This window comes from Alexandromys fortis, unplaced genomic scaffold, assembly GCF_014885135.2.
Source record: "Alexandromys fortis isolate MF-2015 unplaced genomic scaffold, M_Fortis_MF-2015_v1.1 scaffold_56, whole genome shotgun sequence".
Taxonomy (NCBI): Eukaryota; Metazoa; Chordata; class Mammalia; order Rodentia; family Cricetidae; genus Alexandromys; species Alexandromys fortis.
In genome coordinates this window covers 6,744,506-6,758,505 of record NW_026067935.1, presented here as the reverse complement: position 1 = coordinate 6,758,505, position 14,000 = coordinate 6,744,506, and the positions used below count along the sequence as shown (strand labels likewise).

Sequence of the window (14,000 nt, the reverse complement as noted above, 5' to 3'; positions counted from 1 at the left end):
TGTGCTGGCGAGGCTGTCTTCTAGCTGTGAGACGTTTGTCCTTCCATGGCCCTCCTGGCCTCTGCCCCTCTGAGGTCATTCCTTCCTGGTGCTGGCACTGGGTGGAATCAGATGCAGAACCCGTCAGCGACTGGTGGCTCCTGGGGCATAGGTGTGGACTTGCTGCATTTCTTAGAGTGACCCCTATGCTAAGATCTGACCCCTGCCTACCCTCTGTCATGTCCCCTAGCAGTTTCTCGGCATCTCACAGTTGTCATGGAGTTTGTAATTGCCCTGTTTCCTCGCTGACTGAGAGGGCCTCATCTGCCTTGTGCAGAAGTAGGGAGAGGCAGAGACGGGTAAATTTGTGAATTCAAAGCTAGTTTGGTCTGTACAGTGACCAGCTAGGGCTACATGTGAGACCCTGTCTTAAAAAAAAAAAAAAAAAAAAAAAAAAAGGCAAAAAAAAAAAAAACCGCTAGAGACCCCTGTATCTCTGGGATCCCCTGGTGCACACTTCCTCTTCACTCAGCTGGATGGAAATGGCTCTTCTTGGCTTTCTGAGGAGTCAGACAGGACTCGGGGTGTGATAAGCATCCAGATACCCCATCCGGGTTTCCATCCTGATCTTGGGGTTGTCCTTCCCTGGGGTATCTCCAGGATGGTAGACCTGAGAGCCAGGAGGGATCACCTTTGCCTGAGAGGAGCTGCTCCACTCCTGATGTACCAGGGTGATAGAAGAATGTTCTCGGGCCAGGATGCCCTCTCCCTCCCTCCCCTGCCCCGTCACTCTGTGGTTTTCTACCTGCTACATGGGGGTGACATGGTTCCAGGACCCCAAGTTTCACTGAGGTCAGACCATACCACACTTTAGCCTCAGAGTAGAGCTATATCACATATTAGGGTCAGTCAGATATTCCTCACACAGTGAGATTCTGAAGTGCTCCTAACTGCACTTTTGCTCAGATGTGACCCATAGCCACCTCTCCGAGGAAAATCCATGTGGGAAGCCCAAGGGAGGTGGAAGGTGGGAGGTGCTACCCTGTCTGCCTGCTGCTGCCTGGGAGGATGAGTGAGGGCCAGGAGTCTCTACAGACTCCCACTGTGTGAGCACTGGGCCTCCTTGTGTGGCGCTGGCCACCCCACACATCTGCCCACCCTGCACACAACGGGCCTGTGTTCCCAGGAGCCAGCCTGCGCCTGCACAGGATGGCTAGCTGACACAGTCCTATCCCTTGTGGCCAGCTCAGGGATGGGCGGCACCCAGGCCCTCCACAGAAGACCCTGCCACGTTCCCTCCTGGGTCGCATTCCTCAGTACCTCATGACCTCCTTACTGCAGCACTGTAAGTGTGGGGGCAGCCGCACACGCAGAGGCAGCTGCCACATGCCACTGACGTGCCATAGGTGACTTGAGAGAGTAACACTATCAGATGGGATTTAGAGAACCATAAATCAGATTTAAAGAGGACCAAGGACAGTCCGTTGTAGTGGCACACGCCTTTAATCCCAGCACTTGGGAGGCAGAGGCCAGGAGAGCTCTGTCTTGCAAGCCCACCCGGTCTAAATAGTAAGTTTCAGGATGGACAGAACTACACAAGAGACCCTATCTAAACACAACAGCAAAGAGGTTGAGGGGTCCAGTGGAGAGAGGGGCTAGGTGTGTTTCATGGGGGCTCAAGAAAGCAGAGGCCCACCGGGTGGTGATGGCTCATGCCTTTAATCGTAGCACTTGGGTCAGGAGTTCAAGCTCAGTCTCAGCTCCATAGTGCATTTGAACTAAGCTACACGATAACCCTTTTTAAAAAGGGGGTAGGGTGTTGAGAATGCTCAGCTGGTAAGGGCGATGCCACTAAGCCTGACAACCGGACTTTGGATCCTGGGATTTACATGGTAGAAGGAGAGAGTCCTTTGAGTTGTCCTCTGACTTCTACACTCATGCCATGTCATGTATGTGCTTACACACGCACACGTTCACATGCGTGCACATATTAAGGGAAGAGAGATGTTAAGTGAAGAGAGATGTTTAGGAGTCAGACTCTCAAAGTTTGAACCAACACCGGCACTGAGTCTGTAGAACTGAACTGCCATCTTTGCCCTCTTCAGATTGTTACTCTGCTGACCCATGTGGGCACAGAGCTCTCCCGCGGTTTTTAACTGTGTGTGTCTGCAGGTGAGTGCAGGTGCCTGGAGAGGCCAGTGGTCTGATCCTGGAGTTACAAGTTGTTGTGAGCTCCTGATGTGGGTGCTGGGAACTGAACTTGGGACCTTTTCAAAGAGCTTAATGCTTGAGCCATCTCTCTAGCCCCTGGCAAAGAAAAGAGACTCCACTGCTGGCTGGGGAGGCCTGGGGTCTGGAAGGTTTTGTCATGGCCTCTTGGTGGTCTTTTTCCTCAGAAGAAAAAGATTCCCTGCTCGTCTGTTCCCAGACTGTACTCAAAATTTCTAAGTTTCTTACCCCACCCAGGTCATTCGTCATCTGGGTCACCAGGGCAGCTCCATGTCCTCCCTCCTTGCCAGGAATCTTCCAGGACAGGTGGCATTCATCATTAGAGCCAGCTCCCAGCTCGGGGTCAAGGCATTGAAGGTTGTGGTTCCACAGCCCAGGGAGGGACACTCCTTGCTGTGAGCCACAGCTGCTTGCTTAATGCTCTGGGTGGCCCAGCCCACTTAGCACGTGACTCCTGCCAGGGGAGAGCTGTACCTGGAAGCCATGTCACAATCACACTGAGGACACAGCACGGAGCCCAGCAGATCAGTGTACTCAAGACACTGGGCATAGTCACCAACTCCCAGGTGGCTTCCCGGAGGCATGTGCAGTGCTGGCCTTCACCGGGTCTCTCTGATTGTCCCCATGGCTGCCATTGTGCCCACCTTCCCTTAGTAGAGATGTGGTACCCTTAGTGAGCAGAGCAACAGCCTCACCTCAGCTGCTGGGTGACCACCCTGTGTTTGTGAGGAAAAAGAGACCTGGGGGCCGTGGATGCAGGCTCAGCACCCATGAGAACAGATGGTTGGCTGGCTAAGGCTTTGTGTACTTGGGAAGGCAGACCCCGCTTGTGTTCCTTCAGGACCCTAGTTCAGTGAGATGGGAGGGCTCGGCTGCAGTCCCAGGTCCCCAGATTCCAGTGAGTCTCTCATAATCGGCCCTGTATGGGAAAGGACATCAGTGTACCTTACTGGACTGTGGGGTGCAGGGTCCAGCTAAGGAGCAGCCTGTGCCCAGCCCTGGCAGTCCCCAGACACATGCCTCCGAGCAGAAAGGGACGCTCGGCCCACCAGGATAGCTACTTTTATAGGAAAATTGAGTCAGCCTGCTCAGCGAGTGCTGGGGCATCCACTTAGATCTGAGACATCAACCGGGGTGTTGTGCAGTGTGTTTGCTCCTTTGGCTTTTTGAGGGGCCCACCACCCAGCTCCCAAATAAATCATACAACAGAGGCTTATTCTTAGCTATGACTGCCCCGCCTTGGCTTGTTTCTCGCCAGCTTTTCTTCACTTAAGTTATCCCATCTACCTTGTGCCTCTGGGCTTTTTCCTTTTCTTACTTCCGTATATCTTACTCCGTGGCTGGCTGGGTGACTGGCCCCACTGTTCCCCTCTTCTTTCTTGTTTCTCCTTCTATTTATAGTCTCTACCTGCCAACCCTACCTATCCTTGCTCCTGCCTTGCTATTGGCCATTCAGCTCTTTATTAGATCTGTTTAGACAGGCAAAGAATCACAGCTTCACAGAGTTAAATAAAATGCAGCATGAACTGGGGAGCTTTTCTTGGTTCATAAACACTAACCTCGCACCCTGTCTCTGCCAGTGGAGTCTCTGGAGGGCTGGGTGAGGGATGGTGTGTGCCTTCCTGGACGGTGTTGAGCTGGGGAAATAAGATGTGGCCAGCAGAGGTTAGAACCACCTTCAGGACCGTGGCTGTGGTTTTGGTCAAGTGTGAGGCTTCTTCCTTCTCAGGTGACAACAGCCTGGTGTGAAGCAGATTCTCCCTTGGGTTCCCCCTCCCCCAAGAGGCCACAGTTGTCCTTCTCAGTGGCATGAGCGGGCACCTATGGTGTGGCGGCCAGTGACAGGGCCTGGCTTCTGCATGCATCTGGCTGGCCGTCAGCTGACAGCCTTGCTGTGGGCCCTGCTGTACAGGAAAGGGGGTAACGTGCACTTTTATAGGAGGAGACTGTGAGGACAAGGGGCTCATCTGGGCTGGGGCCAAGTCTCTGCTGCTTTTCCTGGTGGGGAACTTGGGTAGAGGATGCTCTGTTGGCCATGCCCTTAGTCACTCCTCCTGGAGTCTGGGGGCCCCTTCAGGGAGAGCAGTGTGAGGTAGATCAGACATGTCTTTCTGAGCCACAGCCCAGCTTTCCTCCCGCCTGAGCCTGGAGCTCCTGGTTGCTGTGGCATTGACATCAGCTACAGGTCATGTAGAGGTTCCTGGGAGCGTGGCTCTGGCAAACATGTTTGTTCTCCTCCACCAGAGTAGATGGCCCATCCGTTTGGGTTGTGCAGACAGCTGCAGACGGGTGTTTAATTCTGCTTGTGTTTCTCATAGGCCATCAGCATCAGCAAAGCCATCAACAGCCAGGAGGCCCCTGTGAAGGAGAAGCATGCCCGGCGTATCCTTGTGCTCCCTGGGCCTTGGGGAGGTGTGAGGAAACTGTGGGATGAGCATGGTGTTGACCCAGGGTGTGCTGGGCTGGGAGAGCTTGACCCAAGACCTCTAGTTGTTGTGACTGGGGAACTGCAGAGAGTGCCAGGGCCCAGTGACAGGGGCTCTCTGCAAAGTAACTGCCCACACTTCTGTCTGTGTCCCTCACTTGGCCTTGACCCTCTAAGGCATCATTCTGGGCACTCACCATGAGAAGGGGGCCTTTACCTTCTGGTCCTATGCCATTGGCCTGCCACTGCCCAGCAGCTCCATCCTCAGTTGGAAGTTCTGCCATGTCCTTCACAAAGTCCTCCGAGATGGACACCCCAATGTGAGTAGTGACCGTAGCCCTTTGGTCTCACAGGCTCAGTAGGCCTGCATTTCACCAGCTGACAGCACCCACAGTTCTCTTTGAAGTACGGTTCTGTGCTTGTATCTGTCCCCTCGCCCTTGGGACTGGCCATGCCTGCCCACTGTCTGTCCTTCTGGCCCCAGGTGCTGCACGACTGCCAGCGGTACCGGAGCAACATACGTGAGATCGGCGACCTATGGGTAGGTGTGAGGACAGCGTCCAGGCAGTGTGGCTGAGCTGAGGGCAGCATCTGGGCTTGTTCTTTCCTCCCCCTCTGCAGCAGCTAGAATTGTCCTTGGGGTTAGCATATAGGCTGAGCACCAGTCAATGTGAAGTTGTAGCCTTGTTGGGGCTTAGATTGGCCTCCGCCTCTATAAGGCAGGCCCGTTAGTCCCCGAGAGTTGAAAAAGGTAGCAACCCCATGGCTATGTGGAGAGCAGGGACTCCCAGGCTCCCCTAGACTGTGGCTTCAGAAGCCCCGTTACAGACTGGAATTTTCCATGGTTTTGCCAGGCCATTCTCAGACCCATAGTCAGATCCCGGGGGTGGGAGCTGTGTCTGGGTCCACTCTGATATCCTCAGAAGTCATGGCCCCGGGAGGGAAGGGCCTCAGACTTCACTGTCTGAGCTCTCCTGGGACACGTAACTGAGTGGGTCTCAGGAGGCTGCTGTCTGTCCAGAGCCGTTACACTCCATTGATTCATCACAGGGCCTGCCACAGGCCCAGGCCCAAGCTGTGTGGCCACACACCAGAACATTTTGCAAGAGGATCCGGATTCTACATACAGGCCAGATGCGCCTCCCCGTCTGCCAGCAGCACTTTAATGAAGTGTCCCAGCTCAGAACTGGCCTGTTGCCCTGGGCAAAGGGCTCTCTTTCCCTCGCACCAGGCTTTCTCTGGCAAGAATGACAAAGGAGTGAGATTAAGGAGGGGAGGAAGCTAGAGAGAGTTATGAGATTGGTCAAGGCTGGCGGGGAAAGTGACTGACGTGAAGAATGGCCCTCCATCTGCCCTTGCCACCTGGTTTCCTCCTCTGCCTCGATGGGTGCTCTCGACAGTGACCTCACACTGGGTTCCATCCTCACAGGGGCACCTTCGTGACCAGTATGGACACCTGGTGAATGTCTACACCAAACTGTTGCTGACCAAAATCTCCTTCCACCTCAAGGTAGTAGAACTGTGGGGCTGAGGGATTGGGGAGCCCTTCCCTCTGGGACATCTGGGGACATAGAGGAGGGTTGGACTCTGTCCTGTCCATGGTCTGTCCGGTTACCGTAGAGGCTAGGATGACTGATGGAGATCGCCAACTCAGCTCCGTGTCTACATAGATCCAATGTGGATGCCTGCTGTGGTCCGGTGGCCATATCTTTCCGTTTTGGCCAGGTTGCCCCTGTCCTGTCCCCAGGCTTTCTGTTGTCCCCAAATTCTCAGCCCCTTTGGCATAATCAGAGCAGCTGGGGGCCCTGGAAGGCAGGATTGGGGAACCTCCTTGGCCACTCTCCTCACGGTGCCGTAGGGAGCAGGGATGGGGCCTGGTATGTGGCTGGCTGCTCGGCAAAGCTGCAGCTGAGCGGGGGGCTGTCTCTGCAGCACCCTCAGTTTCCTGCAGGCCTGGAGGTAACAGACGAGGTGCTGGAGAAGGCAGCCGGAACTGATGTGAACAACATGTGAGTCTGCGTGCCTTAGTTTCTCCCACACCCCTGAGTGTTCGATATCAGGTGCCCACCAGGGGCCATGTTGGCAAATGAGGCTGCACCTCTCGGCTTGAAGGTCATGGTCTCACATGGGCCAGGGGTGGGGTTTGGTTCAGTTTGTACCTGATGGGGAGTGTGCAGTTCCAAAGCAGTCTTGGGGATTGGGTGGGTGTGTCCTGCATCCCGTGCATCCTCCCTCTCTCCCCTAGTTTCCAGCTTACCGTGGAGATGTTTGACTACATGGACTGTGAACTGAAGCTTTCTGAATCGGGTGGGTGCATCACTCAGGCTGCCAAGACAGCGGTGACCAGGCTGACATTCTCACTGCTGCTTTTCCCAGTGCCGTGTTAAGTGCACCTGCTTCCCGGCGCTGCCTTGGGACCCTGTGTGTCCATCCAGGACACAGCATCTGAACATTATTCTGTGGGTCCCGGATGTGGAGGCGGTGTGGTGTGGGCTGTGGAGGAGCACTCTAGGCTCCTGCCTGGCCTTAGCAGCTGCAGTCCCCTCTGGGAGAGAGAATGTGGGTAACATTTCCTGCTGTGTTCTGAAATGCCTCTGGGTTCTGTTAGACTGTTCAGCCCAAGAACTGGCAGCCGTTGGACAGGAAATCTCAGAGGGCTCGCCCTCCCAGCCTGGGAGGTGGTTGTTCTGGGCTGCACCTTCAGAACAGCTGCTGGTGACCCAGTGTTGTCAACAGCAGAGCCCAAGATGCCTTTTTAAGGGAAGACAGGGACTTGGGAAGAGGCAAGACAGCCCCCCTGTACCCAGGGTCTGGGCCTGTGGCCCTGGTGGGTGAGAGGTCAGTTTGCAGCCTGCCCAGGGCTCAACATGGAGCAGAGGTCAGGTTACCAGGGTGTGGCCCAGCAGAGCAGCTGGACCAAGGCCACCAGGAATTTTGTCTTGGCAAAAGAGCTAAGCCCAAGCTCCCCAGAGCACACAGGCCATCAAATTCGCCGTACACCCCATGGCCCCACCCTGGCTGCTCTTGGCCTGGGAGGAGGTCCAGGTAGGCAGGCTGTGGTCCCTACAAGGGAAGTGGGAAGAGCCCACAGGCCCCATCCTTGGTGACACAGATGTTTTAGTGAAGTACAAAGACCTCACTTCTGAAGACACACCTGGGTGCACAGGTGAGAGGTGCAGGGGCCTCCTCACCTCAGCCCACAGCACAGAAAGCAGAAACCCTCACACGGCAGAAGAAAGCTGGCCGCAACACACTGCCTTCAAAGGGAGCGCAATGCTGTTAGAGATGCGTGCTACTCAGAAGGCTGAGGCAGGAAAATTAGGAGCTAGAGTGAGTTCAAGGTCAACCTGGGAAACTTTGTGAGACCTAGTCTGAAAAGTGACAAGGAGAACTGGAGGGGCCCTTGGTGGACAGGAGCACTGGCTGCTCCGCAGGCCCTGCAGGGGATTCCCAGAGCCCTCACTGTGGCCCCAACTGTCTTAACTCCAGTCCTAGGGGGAATCTGATGCCCTCTTCTGGCTTCTGAGGGCACTGCATGTGTGTGGTGCACATGCAGAACACTTATATAAATAAAATAAAAATAAAGGAAAACACTTTAAGTAAAAAGAAGTCTGGGCATGGTGGCCATGCCTTTAATCTATGTGCTGGAGAGGCCTGTGTTTGAGGATCTGAGTTTGAGGCGAACGTGGTCTACATTAGCCAGGGCTGTAGCTCAGTAGTGGAGTGCTTACCTAGAATGCTGGGGACCCTGGGAAGGAGGGAGAGGAAGACACAGAAAGGGGTGAGAGGACACTTTTACCTTGGCCAGAAAGAACTAGAGCGTTCTGCCTGAAGTAAGGCAGGTTACAAAACACATGTTAGTCACATTTGATACCTAAAGTACCTGTGCGACTTCCAGCTAGGACTGAATGAAAGGCGAGGGAGGCATCTTCCATCCCGGCTTTTACCTCTCGCAAACAGCCCTGTCCATCCCGTTAGGGCCAGAGCAAGGCTCCAGGGACTGGGGCTTCTGGCACTGCTCAGAGCGCCCAGCGTGGGGCCTGGCTGCTCTCCCACCCTGGCTCATTGCCTGCTCGTTGTCATTCCTCTCTCTGCCCCAGAGAAGATGCAGGCCAAGAGGGGGCAGCTTCGTGTTTGTCCTTTATCCCTCCTTCTCTGGAGTTCTGATACAAGGCCTGATTGTCAGGGTCTCCAGGGCAAGTGAAAGATTGGCTCACTAGGGGCTTGTAAAGCCTGTGTCCAAGGCCATGCGTGGCCCGGAACAAACCCTAGCCTGTCTCCACGTCTATAGGATGAGGTATTGGAATGGCAGTCTCTCTCTTTTTTCACGTGTATGGGTGTTTTGCCTGCATGTACATCTGTGCACCATGGGCAGTGCCTGGTGCCTGCAGAAGCCAGGAGAGGGTGTCTGAACCCCTGGAGCCAGCGTTCCAGGTGGCTGAGGCCCCTATGTTTTCTAGGAATGGAACTCAGGTCCTCTGGAAGGGCAGCAAGTGCTGTTGAGCTCCTGAGCCATCTCTGCAGCCCTTGCTGCTGGTTTTAGACAGGCTTTTCTTTGTAGTCCAGTTTGGCCTTGAGTTCAATTCCCCTGTCTCAGCTTCCTGAGTGCTTATAGGTTTGTGCTACATGCCTTGCTGAAGCAATCGTCTTTTAAAACACAGTTACTACATTTTGTTTGTGTGCATGTGTGTGGACGTGCCTGTGCTGTGGCACATGTGTGGAGGTTAGAGAACCACTTGAAGGAGACAGTTCTCTCCTGCCATGTAAGTCATCAGGTTACCTGGCCAGCACTTGTGCCCACTGAGCCATCTCTCTGGCCTTTGGTAACAATCTTCATTCTCTGAGGTTCAGGGCCTTGGGTGTGACTCCGGCCCACCCTGGTAGGAGGTTCTGGAAAACCCTTCCTGATCTGCAGCGTATCGAGAGGGTTGCTCAGCCTTGCTGTCCTGCTTGTCCTCATTCCTGGGGGTGTGTCCTTGGCCCAAGAAAGCCACCAGCATGGGGGCTGCAGTCCAGGCCCAGATTAGAGTCCCAACCATCTTCAAACCTTCCCCGTGTTTTTTTTTTTTAATTTATTTATTTATTATGTATACAATATTCTGTCTGTGTGTATGTCTGCAGGCCAGAAGAGGGCACCAGACCTCATTACAGATGGTTGTGAGCCACCATGTGGTTGCTGGGAATTGAACTCAGGACCTTTGGAAGAGCAGACAATGCTCTTAACCACTGAGCCATCTCTCCAGCCCTTCCCCGTGGTTTTGACAGCACGGTGGAAGGCCACTCACTGCTTCCAGAGCCACCACAGTGTGAGCTCACGGTGTGAGCTGTGGTGGGGCTAGCCTGTGCCCACCTCCAGCCGCATCCGCTCACACTTGCTTCCACCTGCTCCTCTTCCTTAGTTTTCCGGCAGCTCAACACAGCCATTGCGGTGTCTCAGATGTCCTCCGGCCAGTGCCGCTTGGCCCCCCTCATCCAGGTCATCCAGGACTGCAGTCACCTTTACCACTACACCGTGAAGCTCATGTTCAAGCTGCACGCCTGTGAGTTGCACGGTCCTGGGTGGGCATATGGGCCTTGTGCCCCTCGTGTTACTGAAAGGAAGGGCTGAGAGGTGAGCCACTAGCAGGAAGATCACTGTAAACCATCCCGAGACCAGCAGTAGTGCTGTGCTTTATGAAGACCACCAGCTTCCAGAGCAGAGAGACAAGACGTATAGTTTTTGTTTTCCTAGCTTTCTGCACACCTGGTATAGGAGGGGACAGTGGCCCCTCCCCCGCTCCCTTCACCGTGTTTCTGAGGAACAGAAAGGCTATGGTTGTAGTGTTAGAGGTCCTCGGGCAACTTTCAAAGCCATGGCCCTGGTGGCATGTCCACCTCCCCAGTGCCGCCCTCTCTGATTCCGTGTCAGAGCTGAGTGACCCCATGAAGTCTCTTCCCAGGCCACAGTGAGCCTCTCCTCTCCCGCGGGTCTAGAATCTCGGGGGCAGGGAGGAAAGCACACCTTGGAGCAGTGTGCAGAGGGGTCCTGTCCGCTTGTGTTCCTCAGGTCTCCCAGCAGACACCCTGCAAGGCCACAGGGACCGGTTCCACGAACAGTTTCACAGGTACCAGCCCAAGGTGGGGGACTAGAGCATGGTTGGAGAGGGGGCTGATGGCTCCCCTGTGACCTGTTTCCCTGTTCCATTGCAGCCTCAAAAACTTCTTCCGCCGAGCCTCGGACATGCTGTACTTTAAGAGGCTCATCCAGATCCCAAGACTACCCGAGGTGCCCCTCCCCCTCCCCACAGTCAGCAGCCCCTGGCTCCTTCCTGGCTCTGGCAGAGTCCACAGAAGGCTTCTGAAGGTAGCTGAGCATCTCCCCGCTGCTGTCCCTACAGGGACCCCCCAATTTCCTGCGGGCTTCAGCCCTGGCCGAGCACATCAAGCCTGTGGTGGTGATCCCAGAGGAGGCCCCCGAAGATGAGGAGCCTGAGAACCTCATTGAGATCAGCAGTGCGCCCCCTGCTGGGGAGCCGGCGGTAAGCTCTCCCCCACCCGCTAGTCTCCCCGTGTCTCCCCGTCTGGTCCCCTGAAGAAGAGCCTCTGACACAAGGCTGGGCACAGCGTAGGGTTTGCCCCGCCACTGGGCTCCCCACCATGGAGGGCACAAGAGTGGAGCCGAGGTCCGTGTTCTCTGCTATGGCAGGTGGTGGCTGACCTCTTTGATCAGACTTTTGGACCTCCCAATGGCTCCATGAAGGATGACAGGTGAGTCCCCAGGGCCCACCTGAGTAGAAGGTGGAAAGAGCCTTCTGACTGGAAAGGTCGTAGGTGGGAACTACAGAGTAATGGAAATCCTGAGGGCCACTGGTGAGGAACCAGACCCTGTCTGTGTTGGGCAGTCTGTGACCTTCCAGCTATAAACTTGAGTCCCACGACCTCTGACCCCAGGGACATCCAGATTGAGAACTTGAAGAGAGAGGTGGAAACCCTCCGTGCTGAGTTGGAGAAGATCAAGATGGAGGTGAGGGGGTGTGACCAAGGGCGGTCCCCACCCGGGTGGACCTGGGCTCCATGCGCTTCTTCCTGCCTGCAGGCCCAGCGGTACATCTCACAGCTGAAGGGTCAGGTAAACGCTCTGGAGGCAGAGCTGGAGGAACAGCGGAAACAGAAGCAGAAGGCCCTGGTGGACAACGAGCAGCTGCGGCACGAGCTGGCCCAGCTGAAGGCCATGCAGCTGGAAGGCGCCCGGAACCAGAGCCTGCGAGAGGAGGCAGAGAGTGCGCACCTCTGTGGTGGTTCCCAGCAGCAGGATGAGGGTGGATTCTATCCTGCCTGCCCATCTCACTCAGCCTTGCCTCTGCAGGGAAAGCCAGTGCCACGGAGGCGCGCTACAGCAAGCTGAAGGAGAAGCACAACGAGCTCATTAACACGCATGCCGAGCTGCTCAGGAAGGTGGGTACCAGCCTCAGGAAGGGCAGTGTGGCCAGGGGTCCAGAGTCAGAACCTGTCCCCTGCCTTCCAGAATGCAGACACAGCCAAGCAGCTGACGGTGACACAGCAGAGTCAGGAAGAGGTGGCGCGGGTGAAGGAGCAGCTGGCCTTCCAGATGGAACAAGTGAAGCGTGAGTCCGAGATGAAGGTGTGTCGAGTGTGTGCGGCCCCGCCCCACGCCACTCCGGCCCTGCTGCCCTACTGACCTGCCGGCCCTTCCTAGATGGAGGAGCAGAATGACCAGTTGGAGAGACTCAAGCGGGAGCTGGCAGCCAAGGCAGGAGAGCTGGCCCATGCACAGGAGGCCCTGAGCCGCACAGAGCAGGTGCGTGCAGCTGGCACAAGTTGGGTCCTCTTTCCTGTAAATTGGGCCATATTTACACGGCAGTGGGCCCCCAAGCAGGCCAGGTGCCTCCTAGATTGCAGGGAGCTCTCGGTGTCTTGGGAGTGGTATGGTACTAAGACAGGGGCTGTAAACACGGGTACGGCCAGGCAGGGTTGGTATGGCCTTCTTCATGTTCACAGAGTGGGTCAGAGCTGAGCGCACGGCTGGACACGTTGAATGCAGAGAAGGAGGCCCTGACTGGAGCCATGCGGCAGCGGGAAGCAGAGCTGCTGGCTGCCCAGAGCTTGGTGCGGGAGAAGGAGGAAGCACTCAGCCAAGAGCAGCAGCGCAGCTCCCAGGAGAAGGGCGAGCTGCAGGGGCGGCTGGAAGAAAAGGTATGGCCTCCCTCCGCCTTGCCACATTGTGAGGTGCACCCTTTGGTGTGAGTGAGTCAGTATTCTCACTGTGCTCGGAGCCTGGCTTCCCTTCCACGGCTGAGACATTCTCACCTCTCGGGAGGCAAAAGCATCCCAGGCCCAAGAAATAAGTCCTGGGTGTGCCCCACCACTCAGCGTTGTTTATTGTGACTGAGATTTTGATTTGCATTTTCTCATTGTCTGATGATACAGAATGCCCTTTCTCTCTCTCTCTCTCTCTCTCTCTCTCTCTCTCTCTCTCTCTCTCTCTCTCTCTCTCTCTCTCTCTCTCTCCCCCTTCCTTCCTTCCTTCCTTCCTTCCTTCCTTCCTTCCTTTCTCTTTTAGAAAACAGTTTATTTTGTTGGGGAGCTCATGGTGGAGGTCAGAGGTCAGCTTGCGGGAGTCAGTTCTTTCCTTCCACCTTCTGGGTTCCGGGGATTGAACCCGGGTTGTCAGATTGCCATGCTTGGTGGCAGACGCCTTTACCACTGAGCCATTTTGCCAGCTCTTGAACAGCTTACTGTGTGCCCAGTGGCCCTTTGATTTTCTAGGTCCTGGGCTGTTTCTCACTGAGCTGTTTGCCCCCTACTCCCTCCCCATCTCACCCCATGAGTCTTCCAAGCCCTGGGAGGGAGGGAGATGGTCTAGAACTCTACCGCAGCTAGGCTAGGACATCCTTCTGTGGAGGGAGTCAGCTGGCCTTGACCAGCCTCCCACTGTCAGTCCCTGGAGCTGAGCCTTGAGGGCTCTGAAGGTTTCGTCTCTTTGCCCTCAGGAGTCACAGGAACAGGGGCTACGGCAGAAGCTGCTGGAAGATCAGTTTGCAGTGTTGCGCAGCGCTGCTGCTGAGGCGGAGGCCATTCTGCAGGATGCAGTGAGCAAGCTGGATGACCCCCTGCATCTGCGCTGCACCAGCTCCCCAGGTGTGTGCACAAGGGCTCCCGGAGGGGCTCACCCAGCAGGCAGGCTTGCTCCTGTCACCCACTCGTGAGAAGCATGTGGCAGCAGGCTAGGCCTTACACTTGTGCCCTGTACTTGCAGACTACTTGGTGAGCCGGGCCCAGGCGGCCCTGGACACGGTGAGTGCCCTGGAGAAGGGCCACAGCCAGTACCTGACCAGCTCTGAAGGTGAGGACAGGTGGAGGGTAGAGT

The 14,000-nt window shown here is 55.7% G+C and overlaps 1 protein-coding gene across 1 annotated transcript in view; it reads left to right on the top strand.

Moving 5' to 3' along the window:
• The window catches only part of Hip1r (huntingtin interacting protein 1 related), a 31,114-nt gene that overhangs the window by 10,681 nt on the left and 6,433 nt on the right, over positions 1 to 14,000 (top strand). The window contains exons 2-20 of the mRNA XM_050146529.1: positions 4,527 to 4,590; positions 4,811 to 4,953; positions 5,118 to 5,174; positions 6,063 to 6,143; positions 6,566 to 6,642; positions 6,879 to 6,940; positions 10,033 to 10,173; positions 10,680 to 10,737; positions 10,823 to 10,898; positions 11,011 to 11,151; positions 11,319 to 11,380; positions 11,564 to 11,636; positions 11,709 to 11,892; positions 11,979 to 12,067; positions 12,138 to 12,254; positions 12,330 to 12,431; positions 12,632 to 12,826; positions 13,624 to 13,771; positions 13,890 to 13,976. Of these exons, the coding sequence (XP_050002486.1) occupies positions 4,527 to 4,590; positions 4,811 to 4,953; positions 5,118 to 5,174; positions 6,063 to 6,143; positions 6,566 to 6,642; positions 6,879 to 6,940; positions 10,033 to 10,173; positions 10,680 to 10,737; positions 10,823 to 10,898; positions 11,011 to 11,151; positions 11,319 to 11,380; positions 11,564 to 11,636; positions 11,709 to 11,892; positions 11,979 to 12,067; positions 12,138 to 12,254; positions 12,330 to 12,431; positions 12,632 to 12,826; positions 13,624 to 13,771; positions 13,890 to 13,976 (1,957 nt within the window). The remainder of the gene's footprint in view (positions 1 to 4,526; positions 4,591 to 4,810; positions 4,954 to 5,117; positions 5,175 to 6,062; positions 6,144 to 6,565; positions 6,643 to 6,878; positions 6,941 to 10,032; positions 10,174 to 10,679; positions 10,738 to 10,822; positions 10,899 to 11,010; positions 11,152 to 11,318; positions 11,381 to 11,563; positions 11,637 to 11,708; positions 11,893 to 11,978; positions 12,068 to 12,137; positions 12,255 to 12,329; positions 12,432 to 12,631; positions 12,827 to 13,623; positions 13,772 to 13,889; positions 13,977 to 14,000) is intronic.